Source organism: Malus domestica, chromosome 15 (assembly GCF_042453785.1).
Source record: "Malus domestica chromosome 15, GDT2T_hap1".
Taxonomy (NCBI): domain Eukaryota; kingdom Viridiplantae; phylum Streptophyta; class Magnoliopsida; order Rosales; family Rosaceae; genus Malus; species Malus domestica.
In genome coordinates this window covers 27755025-27780391 of record NC_091675.1, presented here as the reverse complement: position 1 = coordinate 27780391, position 25367 = coordinate 27755025, and the positions used below count along the sequence as shown (strand labels likewise).

The 25367-nt window shown below is 39.3% G+C and overlaps 2 protein-coding genes across 2 annotated transcripts; both read left to right on the top strand.

The window, feature by feature from the left end:
* Positions 1–11040: 11040 nt before the first annotated feature.
* LOC103404295 (uncharacterized) lies at positions 11041–15372 on the top strand. The gene is made up of 3 exons (XM_008343190.4): positions 11041–11823; positions 12006–12145; positions 14788–15372. Exons 1-3 carry the CDS (start codon positions 11571–11573, stop codon positions 14929–14931), a joined length of 537 nt encoding a protein of 178 aa, XP_008341412.1. The 5' UTR covers positions 11041–11570; the 3' UTR covers positions 14932–15372.
* A 5109-nt stretch (positions 15373–20481) lies between these two features.
* Positions 20482–25036, top strand: LOC103404152 (uncharacterized). The gene is made up of 9 exons (XM_070813968.1): positions 20482–20709; positions 21242–21458; positions 21652–21809; positions 21901–22046; positions 22178–22240; positions 22325–22417; positions 23572–23733; positions 23845–24029; positions 24431–25036. Exons 1-9 carry the CDS (start codon positions 20604–20606, stop codon positions 24747–24749), a joined length of 1449 nt encoding a protein of 482 aa, XP_070670069.1. The 5' UTR covers positions 20482–20603; the 3' UTR covers positions 24750–25036.
* The last annotated feature ends 331 nt before the right edge of the window (positions 25037–25367 follow it).

The window sequence follows — 25367 nt, the reverse complement described above, 5'->3', positions numbered from 1 at the left end:
AGGGTGGTAGACACTTGATCTTGAATCGGACTTATGATTTCCTCGATGGCCGTCGAGGCTTGATCTTGAATTTGGCTGGAAACTTCTTCAAGGGTCGTCGAGGCTTAATTCTTGAAGGTTGACTCGAACATATTGCAAGCAGGCACGAGGTGAAGGTGACGACTTGTTGATTTGTTCAATCTTTCTAATTCACACCTGAGCAGTTTGGTCAGCGGTATGATCTTCAAGATTGATGGGCTCTTCTTCCAGTTGGTGACTTGATCTTTAAGGATTTGATTCAAGGGTGGTGAATCGACACGTGCAGCTCACAACGCCTAGTAAGCCGACCCAAGAATTTGAGGGTCAAAATGAATTCACCGTCCAGAATGATTGCAACCCTGATGATATGAGATACTTTTGATTTTGAAGAAGTAATGGATGACTCAGCACGTGCTTTGTTGCACTTGTCTCCACATGCTTCAAGGTATCATTTTCATTTCCTTTATCTGTTCCTCAGGCAGATGTGGCATCTTCTCGAGTTCTTCATCTCAGACTCCTTCTACTGAGTTGATTGTGCATGCTGCATTCTTCTCTGCTTGTTTCTTCAGGCAGATGTGGCAGCTTCTCGAGTTCCTCAGTTCGAACTCCTTCTGCAGAGTTGACTGTGCAGACCGCATTCTTCTCTGTTTGTTCCTTCTGCACGTTGTCTCCACATGCTGCAAGGTATCATTTTCACTTGCCTTATCTGTTCTTCAGGCAGATGTGGTAGCTTCTTTGGAAGTACAGCAGCAATGGGAGACGAGTACTCGAGAGCAGTGCTAGGTAGGCAATCAGGGAAGGGTTCCAAGCAATCGGTTCCTTACCCGAGTTTGAGTGGAAGTTCCGGCATATTGTTTTCTTTATCCTTGTCTTTGTAGGTAGGAACAATGACAAAGGAAAGGACAGGGAGAACGCATGATATGAGATACTCTTGCTTTCTACCCTGGTGATATGAGATACTTTTGCTTTGGAGTCATTGGCTTGCAGAGGTACCCCAAGGAATAAGGAACACTGAATGACTCGAGAGGTTTCTTTGGGAAAGCATTTTTTTGGAGATGAAGAAAGGCTCTGTATGTCTGCCTTGCTATGGAAGGTGAAGGTGGACAGTTATAGGAGGTCCTTTAATACCTGTAAAGGTAGTATTCTTTCACTTGTGTCGGCAACTAACGCGTGATTGAACAGTAAACTTTCACGTGCTTTCTCCTTCACCGAAAATCTTCGACAAATTGCCCGTGATTTGCGCAAAGTTGAGTGTGCATATGATAGGTGATGACGCGGCTGAAAAAGACTGGTGCCTCTTCGATATCTGGGATCGGTGCTTCGACAAATTACCCGTGATTTCCGCAAAGCTGAGTTTGCGTGTGATGGGTGCCGACGCGTCTGGAAAAGCAAGATGCTTCTCCGATTTCTGAGCTTGCCTTTTCGATTTTTGAATGGCCTCTTCGAATTCTGAGCTCGCCTCTTCGATCTCTGAAATCCCATCGAGTGCTGATTTTTTTATAGAGGCATGCAGTTCGTTTCAAAGCACACTTGAATTTTTGCTTGTGAAAACTCCCTTCTTGCACTTCTAAGATCTTGATTTGTTCGTTTTCTTCTTCCTTCAATACTTTGAAAATGTCTGGACCCTCCGACCATCGTTTTGACTTGAATCTTGGTGAAGAGGCAGTCCCTTCTTCTCCAGACAACATATGGCGCCCATCCTTCATATTCCCTACTAGTCCTCTTACCGTTGGGGATTCAGTGGTGAAGAATGATATGACCGCTGCGGTGGTGGCCTGAAACCTTGTCACTCCCAGAGATAACATACTACTTTCCAAACGGTCTGATGAGTTGGCTGTTAAGGATTCTCTGGCTCTCAGTGTGCAGTGTGCGGGTTCTGTGTCTAATATGGCCCAACGCCTATTTGCTCGAACCCGTCAAGTTGAATCATTGGCGGCTGAAGTGATGAGTCTCAAACAGGAGATTAGAGGGCTCAAGCAGGAGAATAAACAGTTGCATAAGCTTGCACATAGCTATGCAACAAACATGAAGAGGAAGATTAACCAGATGCAGGAATCTGATGGTCAGATTTTACTTGATCATCAGAGGTTTGTGGGTTTGTTCCAGCAGCATTTGCCTTCGTCTTCTGGGACTGTATCGCGTAATGAAGCCTCAAATGATCAACCTTCGGTGCCTCTTCTTCCTGGAGTTCCGCCGAGTGGTGAGGCTTCAAACAGTCAACCTCCAGCGCCTCTCATTTCTGGAGCTCTGCCGAGTGGTAAGGCGGCACCTGATCGTCCTTGAAGATCCCCTCTTGTAAATTTGATTTGATTTTTTTTTCTTTTGTATGTACAATGCAAATTTATGTAAAAATTTCCAGAAATAAAATGGACTTTTATTTCTCTTAATACATTTGTTTTTTTTTTTTTGCACATGGTGCCAGATGCACCAGGGATAAAACATTTTTTTATTTTATTTATTTTATTATTATTTTTTATTTTATTATTTTTTTTTTATATTTTATATTTTATATTTTTTCCTTTAATCATGGTGCCAGACGCACCAAAGATCAAACATTTATATATATATATATATATATATATATATTTTTTTTTTTTGCCTTTAATCATGGTGCCAGATGCACATTTCCTTTTTTTTCACGTGGTGCCAGCACCACTTTGCTCCACTATGTTGTTTTATATATATATATATAAGGGAGCATCGACGGAGATGGAATCATCACCGTTCATGCCGCTTATCCTCTGATGCGAGACGCCGCCGTCGAATCTGGAACCAGACGACGCCGCTTTGGAGCGTGGCATCCTGACCCCCCCACCTGAGTGTCAAAAGAGACTGCAACATCAGAGACGAAGGCCCCGCCGCCTGCGCCTGCTTGAGCCACAGCAGTAGCTCGACGGAAAACATGGAGCTGAGAAGGCCAGGTGTGGAGATGAGGATGACGAGGCGGCTTGGAGCACATTGAAGGTACCCTGCATGGCGGGCAACACTAGCTTGGCCTGGGGGTCGGTGGGGAAGCTCGCGCGGGATCCGACGTATTTCCGGCGGAAGCCGTGGTCTTTGTTGCTGTGCCATCGGACAACTTTTGTTCCCTTTTAGGCTTCATAGATTTGTACCCTTTGCCATGCTGCTCTTCGTCAACCAAAGTGCTCATCCTGTCTGTGAAAGAAGCTGGAGTAGCACCCCTGGCAAGTAAAGCAGATGACTGGTTCCATGTCACCGAACCACTTCCTATTGGGGCACACGTTTCAAATTTCAATTGTTTAAAAGAAGCAGGAAATTGACTTGATGAGGTGATAGATGATTTAGTATTGTCTGATCGGCTAAACGAGGTTTCATCTTTGGCTACAAACGCTTTCACGAGGTTCTCAGCATCACTTCCTTTGGAAAACCATGATGGCTCAATACGGCTACCGAGATCTTTCTGCAAACTAGAGCTGCTACACGTATCATCAATGCCAATGGATGGATCTCATAAATTTTCATCGGTCTGCCTCTGCGGAAGTGTTCCAAGTGCTTGATGTAGTTCACAATTTTCAGGAAAGCTAAAGAAATTATTCACCATGTTGTAACCTGTATCTTTAGCATTAACGTCTTCGAACAGTTCAGCTACACCTCTAACAGGGTAAGAAGTGAAATCGTTCATGGATTCTCCAAACACTTCCAAATTGTAACCACCAAATTGAGAATAGGCTTCCTCCAGACAAGACAACCCAAACATCTGACTTTCCATCATACCCAACAAGCTGGTATCTATCGACTGACTGCGTGGACTTGATTCTCCACTGTGATAAATTGGTGGAACCTGGGGTCCTGATGAAAACCACACTGCTCACAGTCAAAGCAAGGCACATAAGTCACCGTACTTCCCGTATCCACAATCAGCGCGAATTGCTGCGGCGGCGTCCCAATCCACAGCCGCGTCGTGTAGTACCCGTTGGCGAGGAGATTGTCATAGAGCCTCATGTGGGCGTTGGGCACCGATCTTTGGAGCCGCCGGCCGTCGAAGGGTCGCCGGTGACGGCGATGTGGGTGCCGAGGATGGTGTCGGCGCTGGCGTTGAGAGGATCTGACAGAGCCTAGGAGCGTGAGGCTCGTCTGTGGATGACCTGTCTGCAGCTCCCCGGTTTCGCCATCGGGACCCATTTTGAATTGCATGAAGTCCGCAATTGAATTGTTCTGCAAAAACTGGTCGGCGGAGCCATCCTCAATTGGGCTGAGGGAGGAAAAGCTGAAGACCTTGAAAGGAATGAGCTTTGAGGGTCTGGAGAATCTGAGGGTCCTGTGGAGGAGAGGGCCGGGAGTTGTTGGGAGGCGGTTGAGAGCCACATTGAAGCAGAGCTCGAGAGCTCGTCATTGGCGTAGGTGAAGGTGTAATCGACCAAGTAAACAGGTCTGGGTCGGGTCATGATGTAGACGGTCAACCCGAAGACGAGGTCAGCGGAGCAGATGATGACAGGACGAGATTGTATTGAGATTAACGCTCTGGAGGAAATCGGGGAGCCGTCGGGTTTGGTGAATCCGGACGCCGACCTCACCGCCTTCGTCGCTCTCTGTGCTTTGGAGGGAAGCCTGGGCTTGGAGGCTGTCACTTGGGCCTAGATAGCTTCCTTTTGTTGCTGCTGGAGCTTCGTGTTGGGCCGAGACATATATATGTTTCCCTTTTTTTTTTTTTTTTTTTTTTTTTTTTTTTTTCTAAATACATAATAACATTTTTTTTTTTTTTTTAAGAAATTGTATCTCTTTTTTTTTTCTTTCTTTTTTTTTTTCTAAATACATAATAACATATGTATTCAATTTTTTTTTTTTTTCGAAGAAACTGTAATTTAATTTTGTACAAAATTTTCTTAACAAAATAAATTTGTAATGAAATTGACCTTCTTTAATAAAAAATATATTCTTTTGATTTTGATGTGACTGAACTCGAAAAATTGAACATTCGAGCTGCCTACGTACCCCTCCAAAGAAGAGATCAAGTCGTAACGTAGTTCAAATACATTTTTTTTTTCTTGGTATTTTCTTTTGGTGCCGTTTGCAGTTTTAACTCATGCAGGCAAGGAGTGTTGGTGCCGTGTTGCAGTTTCAACTCATACAGGCAAGAAGCATTTGGTGCCGTGTTGCAGTTTCAGCTCGTGCAGGCAAGGAGCGTTGGTTCGTGCAGTTTAGGCTCGTGCGAACAAGGAGCTTTGTGAATTTGTCAAACGATCCTGGAGAGGCATTCCTTGCAATTTTCATAGCAAGGAGTCTTGACCGAGTGATTGAAGAAGTCTTCAGGAAAGAAATCACGCATCGTGATGGGGATGGACGATCTATGTGTCAAAATTTCATCATCTTCAACACGTTCACGTTGCTTTGAAGGTTGATAAGAGCTGCTTTGCCCCCTTTCCGGTTGGCGGACTTGTGGATGAGACGTATGCTTCTTGTGCAATTTCTTAGGAGTGACTTGAGTCCATCCTTCAACTTTGCTTGTCTTGGAGGATGCCCACAGCGGTTGAGGTGAAGACTTTGTGTCGAAAGAGTCATAAGTGATGGTGGTATAGTTTGACTTCACCACATCGTCAAGATCTAGCTCGATGATTCCTTTCTGAGCCAGCTTCATGATAAGATCTTTCAGCACGAAGCATTTTTCTGTCGAATGACTGATGAAGCGGTGGAATTTACAGTATCTTGGACTGTCGGTACGATTTATCTCTTCCGGCCGTCTGCACTCAGGCAAACTAATCACCTTTTTGTCCAACAGGTCATCCAGCATGGCAACCACATTAGAGTCGGGAATGGATAAGTCTTCTCCTCAAGCTCCTTCAAAGTGCGTCTACGTATCTCTTGATCACGAAAAGCTTCGGTTTGAATCGTCTTGCCTCGTGTGGATATTTTGACGGGAGATGTGTTGACCGTCATCGCTTCCTTGGTGGGTTTCCATGCAGCATTTTCCACCTTTGTCCCAAGAACTTTGTCGTTCTTGTAGTCGGCGATCGGTTCTTTCTTCCCATGATGGGCGATGCTCAACTCCATGTCATGGGCGCGGGTGGCCAATTCCTCGAAGGTCCGTGGTTTAATGCCTTGAAGGATGTATTGCAAACCCCATTGCATGCCTTGGATGCACATCTCGATTGAAGAGGTTTCTGAGAGCCTGTCTTTACAGTCGAGGCTTAGAGTGCGCCATCTGTTGATGTAGTCAATGACTGGCTCGTCCTTCCACTGTTTTGTGCTCGTTAGCTTTAGCATGCTCACAGTGCGGCGGGTGCTGTAGAAGCGGTTGAGGAATTCCCGCTCCAATTGCTCCCAACTGTTGATGGACTCAGGCTCTAGGTCCGTGTACCACTCAAAGGTGTTTCCTTTCAGCAAGCGCACAAACTGCTTGGCGAGGTAGTCCCATTCGGTCCCTGCGTTGTTGCAAGTTTCAACAAAGTGGGCAACGTGCTGTTTCGGGTTTCTCTTTCTATCGAATTGCATGAACTTTGGCGGTTGATAACCCCTCGGCATCCTTAAGGCATCAATTTTCTTTGAATACGCCTTCGAGTACAACCCGGAGGTATTTGAGCTCCCTTCGTATTGTGTCTTGATGATGTTGGTGATCATCTCCTGCAGCTGCTGGATAGAAAGAGATCCCATGAGTGCCGCTGCTTGGTCTGGCTCCGGCCTCACATCGATTCTCTCCACCGTAGGCTCATCTTTTCCGCCAGCTCCTCCCTTTAGTGGATCATCCTCTGGGTCGGGTTTATCGCCGTTCTACGCCTCCAGTCGGTTGACTAGTGCTGCAATTTGCAAGTCTTTTTCTTCCACAGTTCGGGTTAGCCTTGCGATTGCTTCATTCATTTGAGCCAGCTGTTCATCGATTGAAGTTGCTTCAATGGTCATGACTTGCATGGCTGAACTGTCGCTTGAATCGGCATCGGAGAGCATGGATTCGGAGTATTTCCTTGGGCTTTCCCCCCTTGGTGCCCTTAGTGAGGCTAAGGTGATCAAAGGCTCGTGCCTTGGGTGCTTTTGTTCCGTTGGCAGAGTTGATGCAGAGGTGAAAGAGGCGGCAGAAGTAGCTGTTGCCATGCTTCGAGTCGTGATGCCCAAAGTGACACCAGTTGCGACGAGGACGCTCTTGTTCTTTGCGTCAGTTGCGGGAACAGTTTGAGCCTTCCTTGATGCCATTAATTTTGGAAGTGCGCTTGAATTTCTTGAACTGAGAAAGAGATGAGAGGCAGAGATTGTCCCACTGGGCGTGCCAATTTGTGAACACGGAAAATTCCTGAAACGAAAGAGACAAGAACGACGTGCACAAACAAATATTTGTATTTGATGATTTTGGGTTACAATCTCTCTCTATTTTGATCCTCTGATTCGATCTTCGTAAGGTGTGTATTTGTGGATGTGTGATTGATCCAAAGGGCCGTTGGGCTTGATCTAAGGATGAACGTTCTTCAAGGGCTGTGGACTTGACCTTGAAGGTGGATTTGAGCGGATCTTCAAAGGGGCTTTTGGGCTTGATCTTTGAAGAACAGTGATGAACGGATCTCCAAGGGCTTTTGGGCTTGATCTTGAAGAACAGTGATAAACGGATCTTCAAGGGCTTTTGGGCTTGATCTTGAAAAACGGTTGGATGTGTGGATTTGTCGACGTTGTTGATCCAAAGGGCCGTTGAGGCTTGATCTTGGATGAACGGATGATGAACGATGGTGCTTTCTTCAAGGGTCGTCGGGGCTTGATCTTAGAAGAACGATGAACGAAGAACGAAGAACACTTTCTTCAAGGGCCGTCGGGGCTTGATCTTGAATTGGTGGATGATTGTTGATCCAAAGGGCCGTTGGGCTTGATCTTGGAAGAACGATGAACGAAGAACACTTTCTTCAAGGGCCGTCGGGGCTTGATCTTGGAAGAACGATGAAGGAAGAATGAAGAAGGCTTTCTTGATTCTTCGGGAACCTGGATGCTTGAGAGCTTCGGAGTTTCAGAGCTTCAGAGCTTCAAGGTGTAATATGAATTGGTTCCTCCCAAATGAATGAAATGGGCTTGTATTTATAGAAATTTCCAAGGCCTAATTTTGAATATAATATTCCAAATGAAATAAGTCGTTTCTGCCAGGTGTTGACACGTGTCCTATTTGATGACTTTTCCAACTCATTTCAATTTTCGTTGAGTCACACGCTACGTGTAAAATTTATGTAATACATGAGCGTTGAAACTTTGATTTATCGGTCAACATTTATTTACCGAAATTTCGATGTCTACAGTGGCCTAATTCGTTTTTATTTTCAATTTTTCTAATTTGAAGTTGTGTATTGATATCTTGAGTATGTAGGTGGAAAGGGGCAGCAGAGTGGTTAGAGGTAGGGGTGGGCACTTGGAAATGAAAATCGAAACCGAAACACGAATCGAATCGAACCACACTGAACAATTTAGTTTTGTGGTTTTGAAACGGTTGCGGTTTCAAAACCGTACCACGGCAAAGAAAAAGGTTTGATTTCAGTTTTGAGTTTTCAAAACCACACCGAAACCAAAACCGCACCATATATTGAATGTTATGTTTTAATTAGTTCAACTAGACTAGTCATCCAATTTTGCACCACTATTCGACATTACTGCCCTGAATTCACTGCTTGCATCTATCTATCTCTCTCTTTCTTAAAACTCATCTTCATCTATCCCTCAAAACCTATCTTCATCTCTCCCACAGTCGACATCATTACCTTATCTCTACTCCTTCCACTAATTACTGTTGTTGGAAAATATTTGGCAACTTATCGTACTGCAGCACGCATCTACCGATATATGGAACATAGTCAATATAATTAGGGTGGATTGAGTCATATGTAAAAACAGGAATGTTGTTATCAAGAAAATTAAAGACTGACCTCATCAGATATGAAGGCACGGTCAGGATCATCAACAATTGGTGAAAGGGTCCCATCGTAGTCTAGGAAAACAACCATCCTCTTCCCTTTTGCTGCTTTCATCATCCGATCAAATGAGCCCAATGCAAAAGGGTGCTCAACCCAAACATATAACACCCAAAAAAGAATTATAAAATAAAAACAAACAAGGATATATATGGTAAGAATTGTCATAAGATCACCAACTAAGTCCAAATGGCTAGAATGTACCACCCAGGAATTATAAGCTAAATCTGAGGAGAGTGGTCTATTAGGGGTAGAGATGTCATGCAGGTTTAACAGTCTTATGCATTAATAGGTGTATATTTTAAAGTGTACATTTTTTTCTTAAAACCCAAACTGAAACCGTTTGAAACCGCACCGAACCGAACCAAATGGTTTGGTTTCATTTCGGTTTTGGCTTCAAAACTGCACTGAACTGTACCGTAAAAAGTTTCGGTTTCGATTTCGGTTGTAGTTTCACTCGAAACCGCACTGAGCCGCACCGTGCCCACCCCTAGTTAGAGGAGGAGCCATGGGAAGAGGTACATGAAGAGAAAGAGGCATGGTTTCAAGCTCACAACCCACCATTCCACCAATTCAACATGTTCAGTCAACCCAAGGATTTGGTGCAAAAAGAGGAAAGCCATGCAAGCCTTGAAGGATTTGGTGAAAATTTGGCAACTTAGTTGTGTTTTTCAAGTTTTTGAAAACTATCTCAATATTTAAGGTTTTTTGTTTTTTGCATTAAAAAACATGAGATGTTATTGTTGTTTAATGCTTTTGGAATTGAATGGGTATGTTGTTATGAACAATGGTTATTTCTTTTGGAACGATATGCTATTGACAATGAAATATGCAAATTAATAGATTTTGTTTCTTATGTGTTTGAACAAATGTCATTTTGGAATGGTATATTTCATTTGGAATGATATGCTATCAACATTTTGCACAAAACCATTTACTAAAATGGCTGGGCATTTTTTTTAAGTGGGAAAAGGCCTCATTTTAACTTTTCGAAATGAAACAATCACAAATGTTTGCCGCTGAATTTAGCAAGAAAGGGAAAAAGTCGAGTCAGCACGTGAGTCAACAAATGTTTGCTGCCAAATTCAACAAGTGAGGTGATTGGACGAAAATGCCCTCTCTTAAAGGGTCACGTGAGACAGCACGTGCTTTTTTAACGAAGGATTTAACGGATTATTGACGAAAATACCACATTGATGTGTGGCATCGAATGTCAAGGACTAAATTTATTGATTTTGAATGTTAGAAACCAAAATGATGAGTTAAGTCAAAGTCAAAAAATATTTGTGATAAAAATCATATATTTGTATATAAAGAAAAAATTGAACACAAAATTGCGCCAAAAAGTCTTAGTTTTTAAAGCATTAGGCAGTCGTAAGTTGGACCACAATGGCTCATTTGCCAATCCAAAAAAAACACTGAAAAGCTAAATGAGTATGGACTCATTTGCCATACCGAATAAAGCCCAATATTGAACATGGACCAAACAAAGCACAAAAATAAACACAACCAAACAAAATACTATAATTTTCACTAACACATTTTCTCTAATGGGAGAGGAGAGAGTTCAAATTTGAAACGCATGCAGTGCATTGAAGAGTAATGACTTATTTACTAAGTTAATGCACAACTTAAAATAGAGCAATATAATAATTTTCACTAAATGAAGTTATTAGTTATGTTATAAACTGTTAATCTCAACTATATTTTTAAATAAAGAGAGCTCCAATTGAGAGAGATGAGAGAAATATGAAGTTTGGTGGTGGAAGGAAGGTGGTGCATGCATGGTTTTTCATGTTGCAGTGGGAGCAAATAGTGGTGGGACAAGCAGTTTGGTGCAACCTCATTAGGGTGGTTGGTTGCTCTTTCACCCTCCCAAATACATTGACCCTGTAAGATTATGGTACGTTGACCAAAAAAGCTTGTTAATTAAGGATTAGCCTAACCTGTTTTGTTTGGTAAGGGCATTGACATGTTTGGGGAGAATGGTCAAGCAAATGAAATCAGTTACAATCTCACTCACACCCCAAATATATGCTCTAATTTAGATCAAATTGAAAAACAAATTCTTCCATATTTTCTCCACGGCGTTAAAGATCCAATGGGGTCCCTTGGCCCCCATGGTCCTTCTCTCCCTCCCTGTAGATCCCAACCCAAGTGGCTTTGCAGATCTAACACGTCTGCTCCCATATTATTAATTTTTGCTTTTCTTGCAGTTTGGCGTTCAACCATAATCTATAATCTTATATTATATAAGCAGCACCCAACACCCTTCTCCCTCTCATTTCTCTGCACCCCAAATCTTTGGTTCCGAAATTTCCAGCTTCCATTTTTTGTTCTTTTTGGTTTTAAAGGTTTCTTGGTATTGGACGTAAGGTCGAGGTGCTTTGTGTTTGTCAGTTTGTCACATCCCTTCTGAGTTTTGATTCTTGACGTGCTTTGGCGAACATGAAATAGTCAGATTTCATTTATTATTAGCAACTGCTGGGTCTGCAGCTGGGTGTCCAGAGTCCCAAAACCCCCAAACTCCACGTCACCTCTGTCACCAAAAACCCACCACCCTATTCGTTTTAGAGCTAAACCATCACAATTTCACCAAAAGGGTTCCATCCAGTTGATATTTTGAGTATTTGAGGAGATCGATATATATCACCGGCCATTGAAATGGGAAATTGTCAGGCGGCGGAGGCAGCGACGGTGGTGATTCAGCACCCCGGGGCCAACAAGATCGAGAGGATTTACTGGTCTGTGGGCGCTCATGAGGTCATGACTTCCAACCCTGGTCACTACGTGGCTCTTGTCGTCAACTCTCCCACCATGAAGTCTGAGACCGGTGCTCCAGTGAAGCAGCTCAAGCTTCTCAGACCAGACGACACTTTACTCATTGGACAGGTTTATCGCCTCATCAGTTTTGAAGGTCAATTGTCTAATTTCGGTTTTCAGTTTTCCAGCAACGAGTTTTAATCGATTAGGCTTTCCTTTGTTTAAAGAACGACGCTTTTCAGTTAGATTATGTAAATGTTACATCCGAATCACAGTATCACAGTATCACAATTTAAACATTTATAATATTAGGTCTCTTTTGTTATATATGCACAGATGTGTTGAAGGAGTTTGCTGCCAAAAAGTCCGTGAAGCTGGGAAAGTTGCTGAAGGATAGAGGTGGGCTTGGAGTGGAAATGAAGATGAAGGACCTGGCGGTTCAGAATTTGAAGTCCGGGAACAACAATTCTGTCAAGGTAAATATAAAATTATTTGACCTTAAAGACCCTTCATAATTAAACCATCTTGGCATCAATCATTGTTGAATCATATGAACTCATTAGGGTAATTTGGTCATTCAAAATTGACGTGATAACTCCATGATATGAAACTCGGATATCAAGCACTTTGTAGACTTTGTCTTTTGTTCTTTAGTAGAGCGGGAATACGTATCTATGAATGTGTGTCGGGCATTTTTCCTTTTGTCTGTCACTTCAATTTATTAGAGCATCTTTAACGGTTTTGTTAAATTTTGTTAGTTTATAAAATAAACGACGTCAAAAAACAATTTTAGCAAATTTTGGGTAACACCTTTTCTTTTTCTCAGATACTTTACCTAGGATAAAAAAATTTGGTACTCTTAAAACACGATCCAATATTCTAAATGTTACAATATAAGTGGTTAAATTTTTTACCTTTTATTATCCAACCATGACTGCTTGTATAATGATACTTAGTATACCGTATACTGACACACTAAAAAATCTCTTTAAGATACTATATATATATATATACACACACACATACATACATACATATGTAAGAATCTCACCCCACTCAACTGCCCATTAAAAATGGTAAGATGCAGCACCACATTAGTTTAGCATGATTTGGAGACGAATCCCTTTACTGAAATGAAAAGAGAACTTGTAAATACTAATGAATAATTATTACTTTAACTGTTACATGTAGAAAAGAGGGGTTGTGTGCGGAGGGAAGAAGCGAATAGGATAGGCCGGGCCTATCCTCACACTTTTTAGCAGGCCTTCCTTCCCCTATAAACATCTTTCATTATTCCTCTTTACAACCCTTCTCCTATTAGTCAATAATACAAAACACATTATAAACTATCTCCTATTTAAAATTCCAATTCCCATATTTGATTCCATCCCAACACTAAATTAATATTTATTTATTGGACATAAAATTAATAACCTTTAACATTTTGATAGAAAAACAAAAAAAATCTCTTAACATTAAACCCGTTCACTTTTAATTAAAACAAAAAACTTTTCTGGTCCTTCACAATCAACCCAGGAGCAAGAGTCCAAGACTAAAAGGCTATTATTCTTCTCATTTCTTGAAATTTCATACCTATTTTCATATAAAATTCAAATTAATTCAACAAAAACAATACTATTTGTAAAATCTATCTTACTATCTATAATTTTTTTATTGTTTCTCATCTATCTTACATCTTACTTAAGTGTTAGAGTTTGGACCTTTTGATTACTCCTTCTTATTAAATTTAATAGTATAGATAACGAGATTATCAGCAACGGTTTTAAAATATGAAAATTCGTGAGAGACAATTATGATTATTGAAAATGTAAAATATTATAGATGCATGTGTTATTATGGTGTTTTGGCTAGTAGTTTTGTAACTGTTATTCATCATATTTTTTTGCATTTGTGAAAGGCCCTTCCTTACATGAAATCCTAGCTCCGCCACTGATTATATATTGGGTAAATGTCTGAACTGTCAAACATTTTTGGCCCCATTTTGCCAAACTCTACCAACTAATATATACATATATATATATATAGTTGAATAAAGAGTCGAACATATATATTTATTTGTTGAACTTTCTGGCCCGATTTTTCCAAACTCTACCATCCAATTCATACTCATGTATATTGAGTTGAATAAAGAGTTGAACGTATATATTTAGATGGAAATGATAAAAAATAGTTTGAGAATTTAAATTTATAGGGTCAAATACAAGGTCGAACGCATGAGTATTTTGGTTTGGAAAATGGTTAAAGAGTTGTTTACCTTTTGGTTTGACAATAAAAAACTGTTTATGACTCATTGAAAGGTTTGTCATATGATGTGATTCCCCTTGCATAGTTGCGCAATTGACTTGTTTTAGCTCATCTAAAATTATACGGCTGTAAAACATAAGTGAAGTGTGAAAGAAAGTAAAACTCTTTCATGTATTTTAATCGTTGTTGCGTAACATACGTCCATGGTTAGGATCTCATCCATTTGTTGGAATTTTGCGTTGCCATATTTGACAATAAGCAATGGTGGCCACTATGTACGATCCACTACCGAGTACATTCATTTTATTTTCATGAATACTCATGCTTATTTCTAATATTTAAATAGAATAAGTAAAAAATAAATAAAAAAAGGAACAAAAATATATAAGATATGCAGAAGAATTAAAAGTGTATGCAAAAATAATTTTCTGTGTGCAAAGTTTATAGTAACTGGCATGGCTTATGTCATCATTCCCTACGTCTTCCATTCCAATGGTACATGGGGATGCATTTACCCCTTTATTCAAAGAATGTCAGATTTATGAAGACAGTGGAAAGGTATCACTCTAAGATTTGCAAAATGATACACTTCTTTTCTAGCAAATATTTGGTGGGGGTTCAGAGATTTCATTTTCCTCTACCAATATCATAACTGATGGAAGTAGTTTCAACTCCTAACCATATGATTCAGTTATGTTTTTCTTAGAAGACATGTGTAGTTAATGCATGACTACTTAGGCTTAATCTGGCAAACAACCCTAGTTAGGTATGCTTCAAACTTGCTTAATTAAACTTATAATCTAATAGAAAAGATATCGATGCATGGTTTTAAAATACTTATTTATTTCTTCAGATGGAGAGTGTGGGAAGCAGCTGTGGCAGCAAAAGCACTAACAACGGCAGAAGCTACAGAAGTGTGGGAAGGAACCATGGTGGTGTAGGTGGGGGGGAGCAGTGGAGGCCTGCCTTGCAGAGCATTGCAGAGGTTGGAACTTGAAATATTATGCATGCAGCACCACCACCCTATGATCTCATCAGAACCCTTGATTTCTCTGTCGTTCTCTCCCACCAATAAAAACAAGCAGAAGCAGCTACTCCTTTCGCTCTCTCCAATACCTTCATATTCTCTTTTCTCTTTTAGACTGACAGATTCCACTATTGTACGTCCTTGCTAGCTAGCCATGGCCTATAGCGTTTCCAGAGTTTAGAATCTTTAGATGTCATGCATAACTCATTGAACTTGGACAGGGTCGTACGTATACCACTCTTGCAGATTAGGTTAAACCTTTAAATTGTTGTAATTAGCTGCAAACTGTATTGCCCAAGGGGAACTTAGTTCCGTTTTATTAGGCTAATCAATTTCACCTTCTTTTGTATTTATCAAACAATGAATGAGTAGCTTAGTATCAATGCTATGAACCTGTTCGGTAACTCTTAATTTTATTTTCTGGTTTTTAGTTTTTATTTTTGTGTTAGAGATAAAGACGATAACTACATGAAAGAAATGAGATACAAAAAAGTTGAAGAAGGATATAGAAGAAAGGTATAAAGAAAGATGCACAAACTGAAAATAAAAACTCTAAATCAAAATCTAATAAGTCATTGTTTTCATTTCAAATATTCTTTATACAGTAAAACCACTCTAAAAGTTAAAAATTTAGGACCAAAAATATTTTATGATTTTAAAGAGGTTATTACTTAATAGAGGTGTAGTTAAAAAAATATTATTTATAGACTTATTATCCTTAAAGGATGTTGTATGTCCTAAATAGGATTCTTGAGGATGACAGTATGGAAATACCAAAAGTTTCATGCCAAGAAGTTGTAAACATGCTTGAGAAGATTTAGAAACATTTTGGCTTCAACTAGAAGGTGTCTATGTTGACAAATTATTACGTATCCGTAAGCTCAAAGACGTTACATCAACTCTAAAAAACAAAGAAGTCGTGGTCCTGATCTTACAAGCTAATTAAATGAATTTTGAAAGAGATTTAATAGGTCGCTGCAGTTTCTAAAGAAAGTGTGTATATTAAGCAAAGTATTAAAAACTTGCTTCAAAGACATGCATTGGCATTTACTTGTACAACATATACTGCTACATGCTAACTGTCTCTGAGGCCAGATGCTGTAGAGCTTTGATTCACCATTAATATAGTGTTCGGTCCAAAATCCTGGCCAGTCTCAAACTAGAATTTCCCACAAATGCATCAAGCCATTTGACACATTTGCTTACGAGCTACACACGACCTAACAAATTAGTATTGAAGGTGAATCTAATAGCGAAATTTTACAATGTCCCGATGTATGTCATTTCATTGGATGAAAAGAATTTTAAATGAGCGACCAAGAGTCCAGCAGTTAAGAATCTTGTGATCTCAAATGTCGGTTTATAATATAAATTGATGCATACCAAAATTAGATTTATGTAAAGTGATTCAAGCGGTGCAATTCAATAATAATTTTTTATAAAAGAAAACATTACTATGTTTTTTTGTCAAATTAGTTGAATGTACCTTTACACTTACCATCACCATCGCCGTCACCTCCAAACACCATTATTACTATCGTTGATGTCACCTCCACCCACTATCGAATCATTACCTTTGTGGTCACCACCACTTATGATCATTAATGTTGCCACCACAACCACCCACCATCATCACCGTACGTAGATACCACCACTGCCACCACCGTCACCACCTCCACAAAGTACATTTTCTAACTATTATCTCTCGCATATATATTGATGACTCTAGATACACATTAAATTATGTATTGGTATTTCCTTATTATTTTAGCTATGTTAGTCAAACAAGAAAATTCACACATTCTAGAAAATAAATTCCATCATTTTCGAATTTCTTGCAAATCTTAAATTTCCTCATCCAAACATATTATTAGGTATTCCAATACTTCCGAATTTCCGACCCAAATTTTTCTAAATGTTCCAAACGTATTCCGATAAAAAAAAAATTTAATATACCCATTTTTATAGTTATTTACTCATCAAATTATTTAGTTTGTAATTAATCAACTTTTTTTATTTTATTGTTAGGTTTTGGATACCTTTGGTTCATTGTTTTTATATTTTTTTTAGTACATCGATATTTTTACACTAAGGGGAGGGGGAGTTCGGCTAAGCCACACAATGGGCAGCCTAATTTGGTATCAAATTCACCACATCGATTGTTTTTATATTAAACATACACTTATATATTAAAAAGGATTAGTATACCAAATATTAATTGACATGTGGTGAGCATCCATCTGTGCATTTTAGCTTCTTGGACAGTCATTGTTAGGTGAACTTGTTCAATAAGCAAGCAGCTATATATCTACCACGTGCCCACCACCGTAGCATGAGACCATACTAACCTTAATGCGATATACACTAGCCTTTCTAGATAATCAATGTCCAGTTAACTTCCGAATGGCTAGGACCTTAGTTTAAGGGCCAAGTGAGTACAAAATACAAGTATCCTTGTCTTAACCTCGTTTAAAACATTACTTCCATACCCAAACCCTTTGGACTCATTCATAGTATATTATCTCTATAATATAAAGCCAAACTCATGAATGAATTAATCTTACCCTATTATTCATTAATTAAAATGAAGTTGTTACATAATATCCAATATTACGAAATTGGTTTTTAGGGCATAACTCCAACACCGATCCACTCCAATTCTGAACTTTTGGAACATAATTGAAAACTTTGGTTCCGATCCGATACATCCGAAAATCACCATTAGATGAAAGGTTGCTAACAAAGATCCTTTAAAGATCAAGCCAGTAAACTTGATAGAATTCTAGGCTCTAGCAGTATGCTTAAAGCTGAGTAATAAAATTTCATTAATGAGCAAGGACACGTTCGACCCCAATATCCCCCAAACATCAAGGTAGGCATGTGCTGGCCAACACCCGAGGGTGATGAAGCCATATTAGCATGCAAGTAAGTTATGAAGAAAGAACGAGCATAAATAATACACATAAATAATACAACTAATCAAGAATACTTAAGAAGGAATATTATGAAAAAGGTATAAATAAAAGAATGGGTCATACACCGAGATGACTCAAAGATACCAATGCAGGAGTGCCTTGACGCCGTAATTGTACGCCTTGATTCTAAGTCCTGAAAGGGGCGCAAAACAAAGGATGAGTGGACCAAGTTTATATATAAGTAATACTAAAACAATTTCTCTTCAAACATACTAGCCCTCAGTTTTAGAAAACTCATATAGCATAAAATGTAGTAGGTTTTCTGAAAACCCCATCATGCCATAAAACCTTCATAAAACATATATCGTATATAGTGTGCTTAGTAGTGGTATCACAATCGCCCGAAGCCCCTACATCACCCGCCCGAAGGCATATATAAATCTTTCACTCGAAGGCCCTACATCGCCCACGCGAAGGCATGTATAAATCTTCCGTCCAAAAGCCCTACATCACCCGCCCAAAGACATATATAAATCTTTCGCCCGAAGGCCTTACATCGCCCGCCCGAAGGCATATATAAATAAATATCCACTAAGTGAGCACAGAAAATCATGAACATAATCTTTCCAAAATATATATCATCGGAGCTCAATAACTCAAACATCATATCATAAATCATATTCATAAATATCCCAGTAATGTGAATTCAATAAAGCATGATATTTCATAAAGCGTAAATCTGATAACTCATAAACATTTCATAAAACGTAGTCATAAAATCATGCTTTTTATGTATGCATTTCTAGTAATAAAATCATGCATTTTGGAAGGGATCCACTTACAAAACTTCGTCGCCAAAGAGTCATTCGAACAAGGGAGGACGAAATCATGCACCTAAGCACATAAAGGGATCAATTAGTAAAATCTTACTAAAGTGATTGAATTTGGGAAAACAGAGCGTAGATTTGGAATCAGGGCATTGAAATAACTTAAAATGGGTCTCGGGCAAATTTCGTAAAAGTCAATGAAAAGTCAACATGAATATTCTTGAGAATATTCTAGGAATATTCTATGGAATATTTCGTTAGAATATTTTGTAACGGAATATTTCGATGAATATTCTATCGAGTCCGGGTGGGGTCAAATCTGGGTGGGATCAAGTTGTTGGTTTGGGTTGAGTTGCTGGATTGGGTCTGGTTATTGGATTAAGCCTGGTTGTTGGGTTGGGCCGGGTTGCTGGGTTTGGATTACGGGTCGGGTCGACCTAATTTCAGGCCATGGGTCGGCCAAATTCTGGGCAGGGTTCTAGAGCTCCGTTCAAGCTCATTTCTTCACCATTTTCCACGTTCTAGCTATGAAAATGAAGCTTGGAATGAGGAGAAGAGGTTCTTACCAATTTGGAGTTGTGTGTTGGCCGAAAAACTGCCTGCAAGTCAAGGTATCCCTCACCGAAAACTGGGTTCGTTGGGAAGAAGATGAACAATGGCCTCTGTCACTGTCGAGTTTCCAGAACCTTGGTATGGGCTCGAGATGATGACGTTCAGGTGGTGGCGACAACGGTTTGCCATCATTGTTTGTTTGTTTGTTTGTGTGGGTCAGTGCCTCGGAGATTAGAGAATAGTGCAGAGGTGAAAGGGAGAGAAAAGAAGAGAGGGAGAAGTGGGGGGGGGAGATGAGAGAGGATCAAGAGTTTGGGGAGGGGGAAATGACACGGGGCAAGAGGGGATGAGAGGTTGAGTGGGATGCGGGTCCCACATGGCACACTAAACAATCCCATAAAAGACAAATATGAAAAATATCTCTTAAACATGAAATTACTACTTTACCCTCGTTCCGAAATTCGTAAAATTCGGGATAGGTTGTTACAAGAATACACATCAAGGAAACATGGTTGAAACTTAACCTAAAAAAAACATAATGATCTGTATTGACGATGTATCACATTATATTGACAGAACAACACGTCGTCATATTATACTAACATAACGATACATCATCACATTATATTACTTTATTTGATCTAATTTCTTTTATATGGCTTAAAGGCCGCTTCTACGAGCGATTTCTGGCTTTGCCACTCACAATACACTATTTATATACTATCAATATGCTTGGGATACATTATCAATATACTATTTAGCAGAGTCATGTGCATGCATGATATCCTTAATATGATGGGATACATCGTTAATACAAGTTATGCACAAATCATGGACAACCCAAGTGCATGGGTGACCGAAACGGTGCATTCTTCAACAGGCACACAATTAGAGCCATGGGCTTCTCCCACAGCTTGAGAGCTTACGATTTTATGTTCTATTTCACTCCTCGATGCACAAGAAAAGAAATAAGTAATTTATTGGGTAATCAAATGATACATAGTACGATATAAGTAATAAAAATGAGAGCTGTTAAGCTTTTTATCATCCTTGCGTCGAGCCTTAAAATTTTCTTTTTCAAAACGGATCTTAATCCAAGCCTTTATTTAAAAACGACTGGTAAACCCGGCCCATATAAACTTTTCTTAGGCTTTTTTAACAACAAACCCAGCCTGCTAATATCAAACGCGTCCAAGCCGCGGCTCGACCAAAGTCGGTTTGGCTAAAAGGGGTTCTAATCCGTTTCATAAAATAAGCCAAAATACCCTTAATATCGTCTCGTATTTTCTACGCGCGCCTTCCCACCCCCTCTCTGTAATTTGGGAGTCGAAACCAAGAACCAGAAGCAATGGCTTCTGCAAATTCCGGTCGCATCTTCGCCTGCGTTCTCTGGCTTTTTTTTCTCTCGCTCCCGCTTTCCTCCGCCGTCGAACCCTCCAATGAGCATTCCTTAGGTACTTTCTTTTCAATTCCCCATCAAATTTTACTGCGCTTACAAAATCCAGCTCAACGAAGTTACAAAATCTTGGGCTTTAAGTAAGATAAACAGTAATTTGAATCCCAAAACTGTTTTTTGTTTGGTGTGTTGGGTTTCTGAGAATACCGAGGGAAAATTTGAATCTTTTTGCTACGAATTGATCAAGGATTCGAAAACCCAATTCATTAGGTTTCTTAATTTTTCTGAAGAAGTAAGATTTTGGGAAATTTCAAATTTTGATTTGGGGTGGGATATTCTTTGATTATATCAAATTATTTTTTTTCTGATACAACTACTACATTATAGGTTTTGGATGTATTAGAATGGGTTCTTCTTTTGGGAACAAAAATGTGCCTCCAAGAACACAGCTTTTTCGGAACGTCTTGATAAGGTTGAAAAATGCCATTTAGATTAGTTTGAAGTGTAGGCAGATAGAAATGGCTTATTTCATGTTTATGATTTTGAGTTCTAGAATTCTGTTACTCATGATTATTCTTTTGGTATTGCAGTTATTTCCGAGTCGGATAGGTTACAATTATCTCGTGGCGCGCCAGTAACCAATTCTCCTGGCTCCAAGCCTGGCATTTCAGTGCTGTGTGAAAGAGTTCATATCCGTGGATTGTCAAGGCTTAAAAATATTGGGAAGTTTGCCAACACGGTGAAGGTGAAGGTATCAGGAACAAATTCAAGCACTCGTATACCGACCTTTGAGGTTTGTTTCCACAGGTTAGTCATCAATATTATGGGCCATGTGAGTTTTTATACAACTTGCCTGTCAGACACTCTGCATACAGAACTTAATTAACTGAATGGGAAGAAATTAATTATCGTGCGATATGATACAGTGTCTCTGAGATATCTTTTCTATTGCTGTGAAGTTATTTATGTGTGGAATGATGATTTTTTTCTTTCTTTGCAGAAATACATCTCTTGGGCTAGGGATGTGCCCTCAAAGCCGTTGGCAGAAGGTTCCCAAGGGCTCCTGGTCAAGGTCCATGTCACCTTTTGAGCACCAACTCTTAGATATACGAACATATGGTTCATCCTTACAGAGCTTGGAGGTGTCCATTGAAGAAGGTAATATTCCTAAGTCTAATGTGCACATGATTTTACCTCTTACTCTAATCCATTTAGTGACCAGTTGATTAATGTGTTCTTTGTTTTGCAGAATTTGTTAAATATCGAACGATGTTTTTGATATTGGGCATAATCATGATGAGCTTGGCGTCCCTCCTGAGCAATTCATTAGTATTTTATTACGGCAGTGGAATGGCAATTGGGGTGGTCCTTGTAATATTGATTGTACTTTTTCAGGTAATGTAGTTGCCGTACTGATGTAATCCTTTTTCTTGATAAGATTGCTGAATGTCCATTGTCCAATGAAGTCCTTACACCATCCAAGATATAACCCTGTATGATGTTTTAATTTTTGTGGTTGTGTACAGGGGATGAAGCTTCTTCCAACTGGTCGGAAGAATTCTCTTGCAATTTTTGTGTACTCATCTGTGGTATGTACCAAAGCTCAGTTAATTTACCTTTCTACACTTTTCATTTACATGATAATGATCGATGTAATTCTCACACTTTATCAGGTTGGTTTGGGATCTTTTCTCCTCAGCTACCTACCTGGGTTATTGCGTACAGTACTCATAGAGATTGGAATCAGCGAAGATATGTATAATCCTGTAAGTTATCTTGAATTATTCTTTTAGTTGTCCAACTATCTGCACCATAAAGAAAAATGCCTTCCTCTTTTTCCATCCAGATTATTTGATTGCATATATCGTCATTTTTGGCCGGAGACCTTTATTTTAGATAAAATCATCCATGTTTTTTTTTTTCTAGTTGTAAGATGTTACCGTGTTTATCTTTTGGTATTGTTGCTGAAGTCTAGCAGGTTTACTCTGCCGATATAGTTATAACTATTAAGTTATTTAAACAACGATAACAATTATGGGGTATATAGCGACATCATTTGATTACTCAGTGAAAGCTTCCCTTAGAGTTGTGTTTTCATTAAAAATTATGTTATAGGTATTTCAAGTGATATGCATGGAATAATCAATTTACAGCCATCTATTAGGGGGAACAAATTTTCCTTGTATCGCATTGACGTCGGCATATAGTTGAATGCTTTGATGAAATATGAACCGGTAAACACCTTTTATATCAAACCTCTCTTTCGAATAAAATATGCTCTCTAATATGCATTTCATTATTTTCTTTTGGGTTTTGATGTACTTTGTATTCTCTTTCAGGTAAAATGTGCTTATAATTCTGCACTACATTTCTCTTACCATCTTGGATTTTAGTTTTATTCAGGTGTGTACTAACTACTAATTGGTGCCAGAATCAGAATTCAAGTTTTAATGGCATATAATACCTTAGAGGCTTACAAGCACACACTTGGTTTTTATGCCACATTCTGATAATAGTTATTCTTGTTCTAGTCTTTGTTACGTTATGGTTTTCATCTTGCATCCAAGTTGTCAGTCCCTTAGGCATGTAATAGTTGATAGATCATAATGAAATTGATCTATTCTCAAGATATTCATCAAGTCACACCATTATTCTTTAGGCTAGTTATTGTTCTAGCGGCTTGTATTATATAGAGGTTTTATGTTTTATAAGTTGGAATTAATGCTTCTCTTTCTTTTGGGCGGAAAAAGTTTACAAGTAGACTTCACATTCTTCATTCTTTAAGATACCCTGAAATTGATCTTTTTATTATTATTTAAGTCATTGCTGCGCCTTATTTTATTTTTATTGCGACCTATATACTTAATGATTACAGAGTTTACTGTTGGTAATACTTGGGAAATTCTCTCATAATTTGCAGTTGGCTATATTTCTTCTGGCTTTTATTTTTCTGGCTGGAGCATGGTTGGGCTTCTGGGCAGTCCACAAACTCGTCCTTACAGAAGATGGATCAATCGATATAATGACATCTCAGTTTGTCAATTGGTCCATCAAAATTCTGGGTGCTACTGTGATTTTTCAGGTACGTTAGATAAGTATACATTTCAAATTTTGTCTATCAAAGTTTCACTAATGGTGCTTATATGTACGTCTCGTTATCTGAAAAGGGATTTCATGTATCCTTTGCATTCAGAGTTCTGTCGATCACCTACTGGCAACAGAAGCTATAGTATTTGGATTTGTCGTCTCTGCTATACTAAAGAAAATCTTTAGATGGAGATTCCTTCGTCGCGTGTGCAAGATTATGTCTTTCCAATTCTGGAGCTTAGTCATGGCCTTCCAGTATCTGCCAACATTTCCTTCGTCGATATCTACCGGGTAAGTAACCAACATAATATTCCTCAGTCGGCAATCTAAGTAAACAGTAAACACCGAACAACTTTTTTTCTAATACAGCAATATATTTTTATAATTGAAGTGTGTTACATAGGAGTCGTCTCCAAATGTCAATAGTTGCTTAAATTGCGAGTAGTTGTGTTGTGTGCGTGTGAAAAACACAAATGTCAAATGGTTACTCAGTTTCTCACTATTCTGGTAATCAAAAGGACAACGTGATGTGTTATTCTTATGCATGCTGGTACATTGGATTGGTTTTTTGGAGTCCTAGTAACATGTATTAGATGATGTGCAGTATAGCATGTATGTTTCTTAACTTTCTTTGATTTTTGCCATGCTTTTTGGGTTTTGTCATTCATGACATATATGGAATGTTCCTGCAGGAAATCGCTGAAAACACCCAAAAAGAACCGTCGCAGATTGGAAATTCCTGATTCTCCGCCTTCTCCGCCTTCTCCACCTTCAGATGCATGGTTATTTCCTTCTACCTTCCACACCACACCTGAAAGGAGAAAATACTCGAAAGAAGAGTGGGACGCATTCACCAGAGAGACAACAACAAAAGCCTTGCAGGAACTTGCTTCTTCTCCTGAGTATCACAGATGGTGCTCCTCAAATGTAGAAAGAATCAGTGTCGCTCCCCGGAGCACTAGAAAAGTTGCTGATCAACCGCGCCACTGGTGGCTCCTTTGGTTGTGGTAAACAAGCAGCTTACAACACCTCCTTTGCGAAGTCAACATGGGCATGGCACATGCAAGAAAAGGCTGCCGTATTTCAAAGTTGAGTTGGAAGAAAATAAAGATGTGTTGAACGGATCTGTAAAATTTGTGGTCTGGACTCATAGAGAGTAGCAGGAACGGTTGCGATGTTGTAAAATTCTTAGTTTTGCGCAGTTGATGTTTTTTGAGCAACCGGCATGGAAATTCTGATTTCATTTTGTTCTAAAAGGAGATTCAGATTCCTTTCAATTGAAAGCCGTTAAAAAGAAACAGTTTCTCCCTTAAGAATGGGGTCATGCGAACGTTGTAAGCTGTTGTTTATGGCAGATATCAGGTTCACACTGAGTTCTACGTGATGAAACAGGGTGAGAGGGTCGAATCACAAAAAAATCCAGAAAAAAAAAAAATTCTGTGAATACCAACACCCTGTTGCAGTCTTATTAGATTAGAAATGTAATTGTGTAAATCATAGTGTATCTAGGATATCTTGAATATTCGCTTTAGTAGTTAATATCCTGTTAGAGTTATAATTCTAAAAAGATAAGGAATTAATCTTTCATACTACTATAAATAAAGGCACAATGAGGTTAGATAACACACA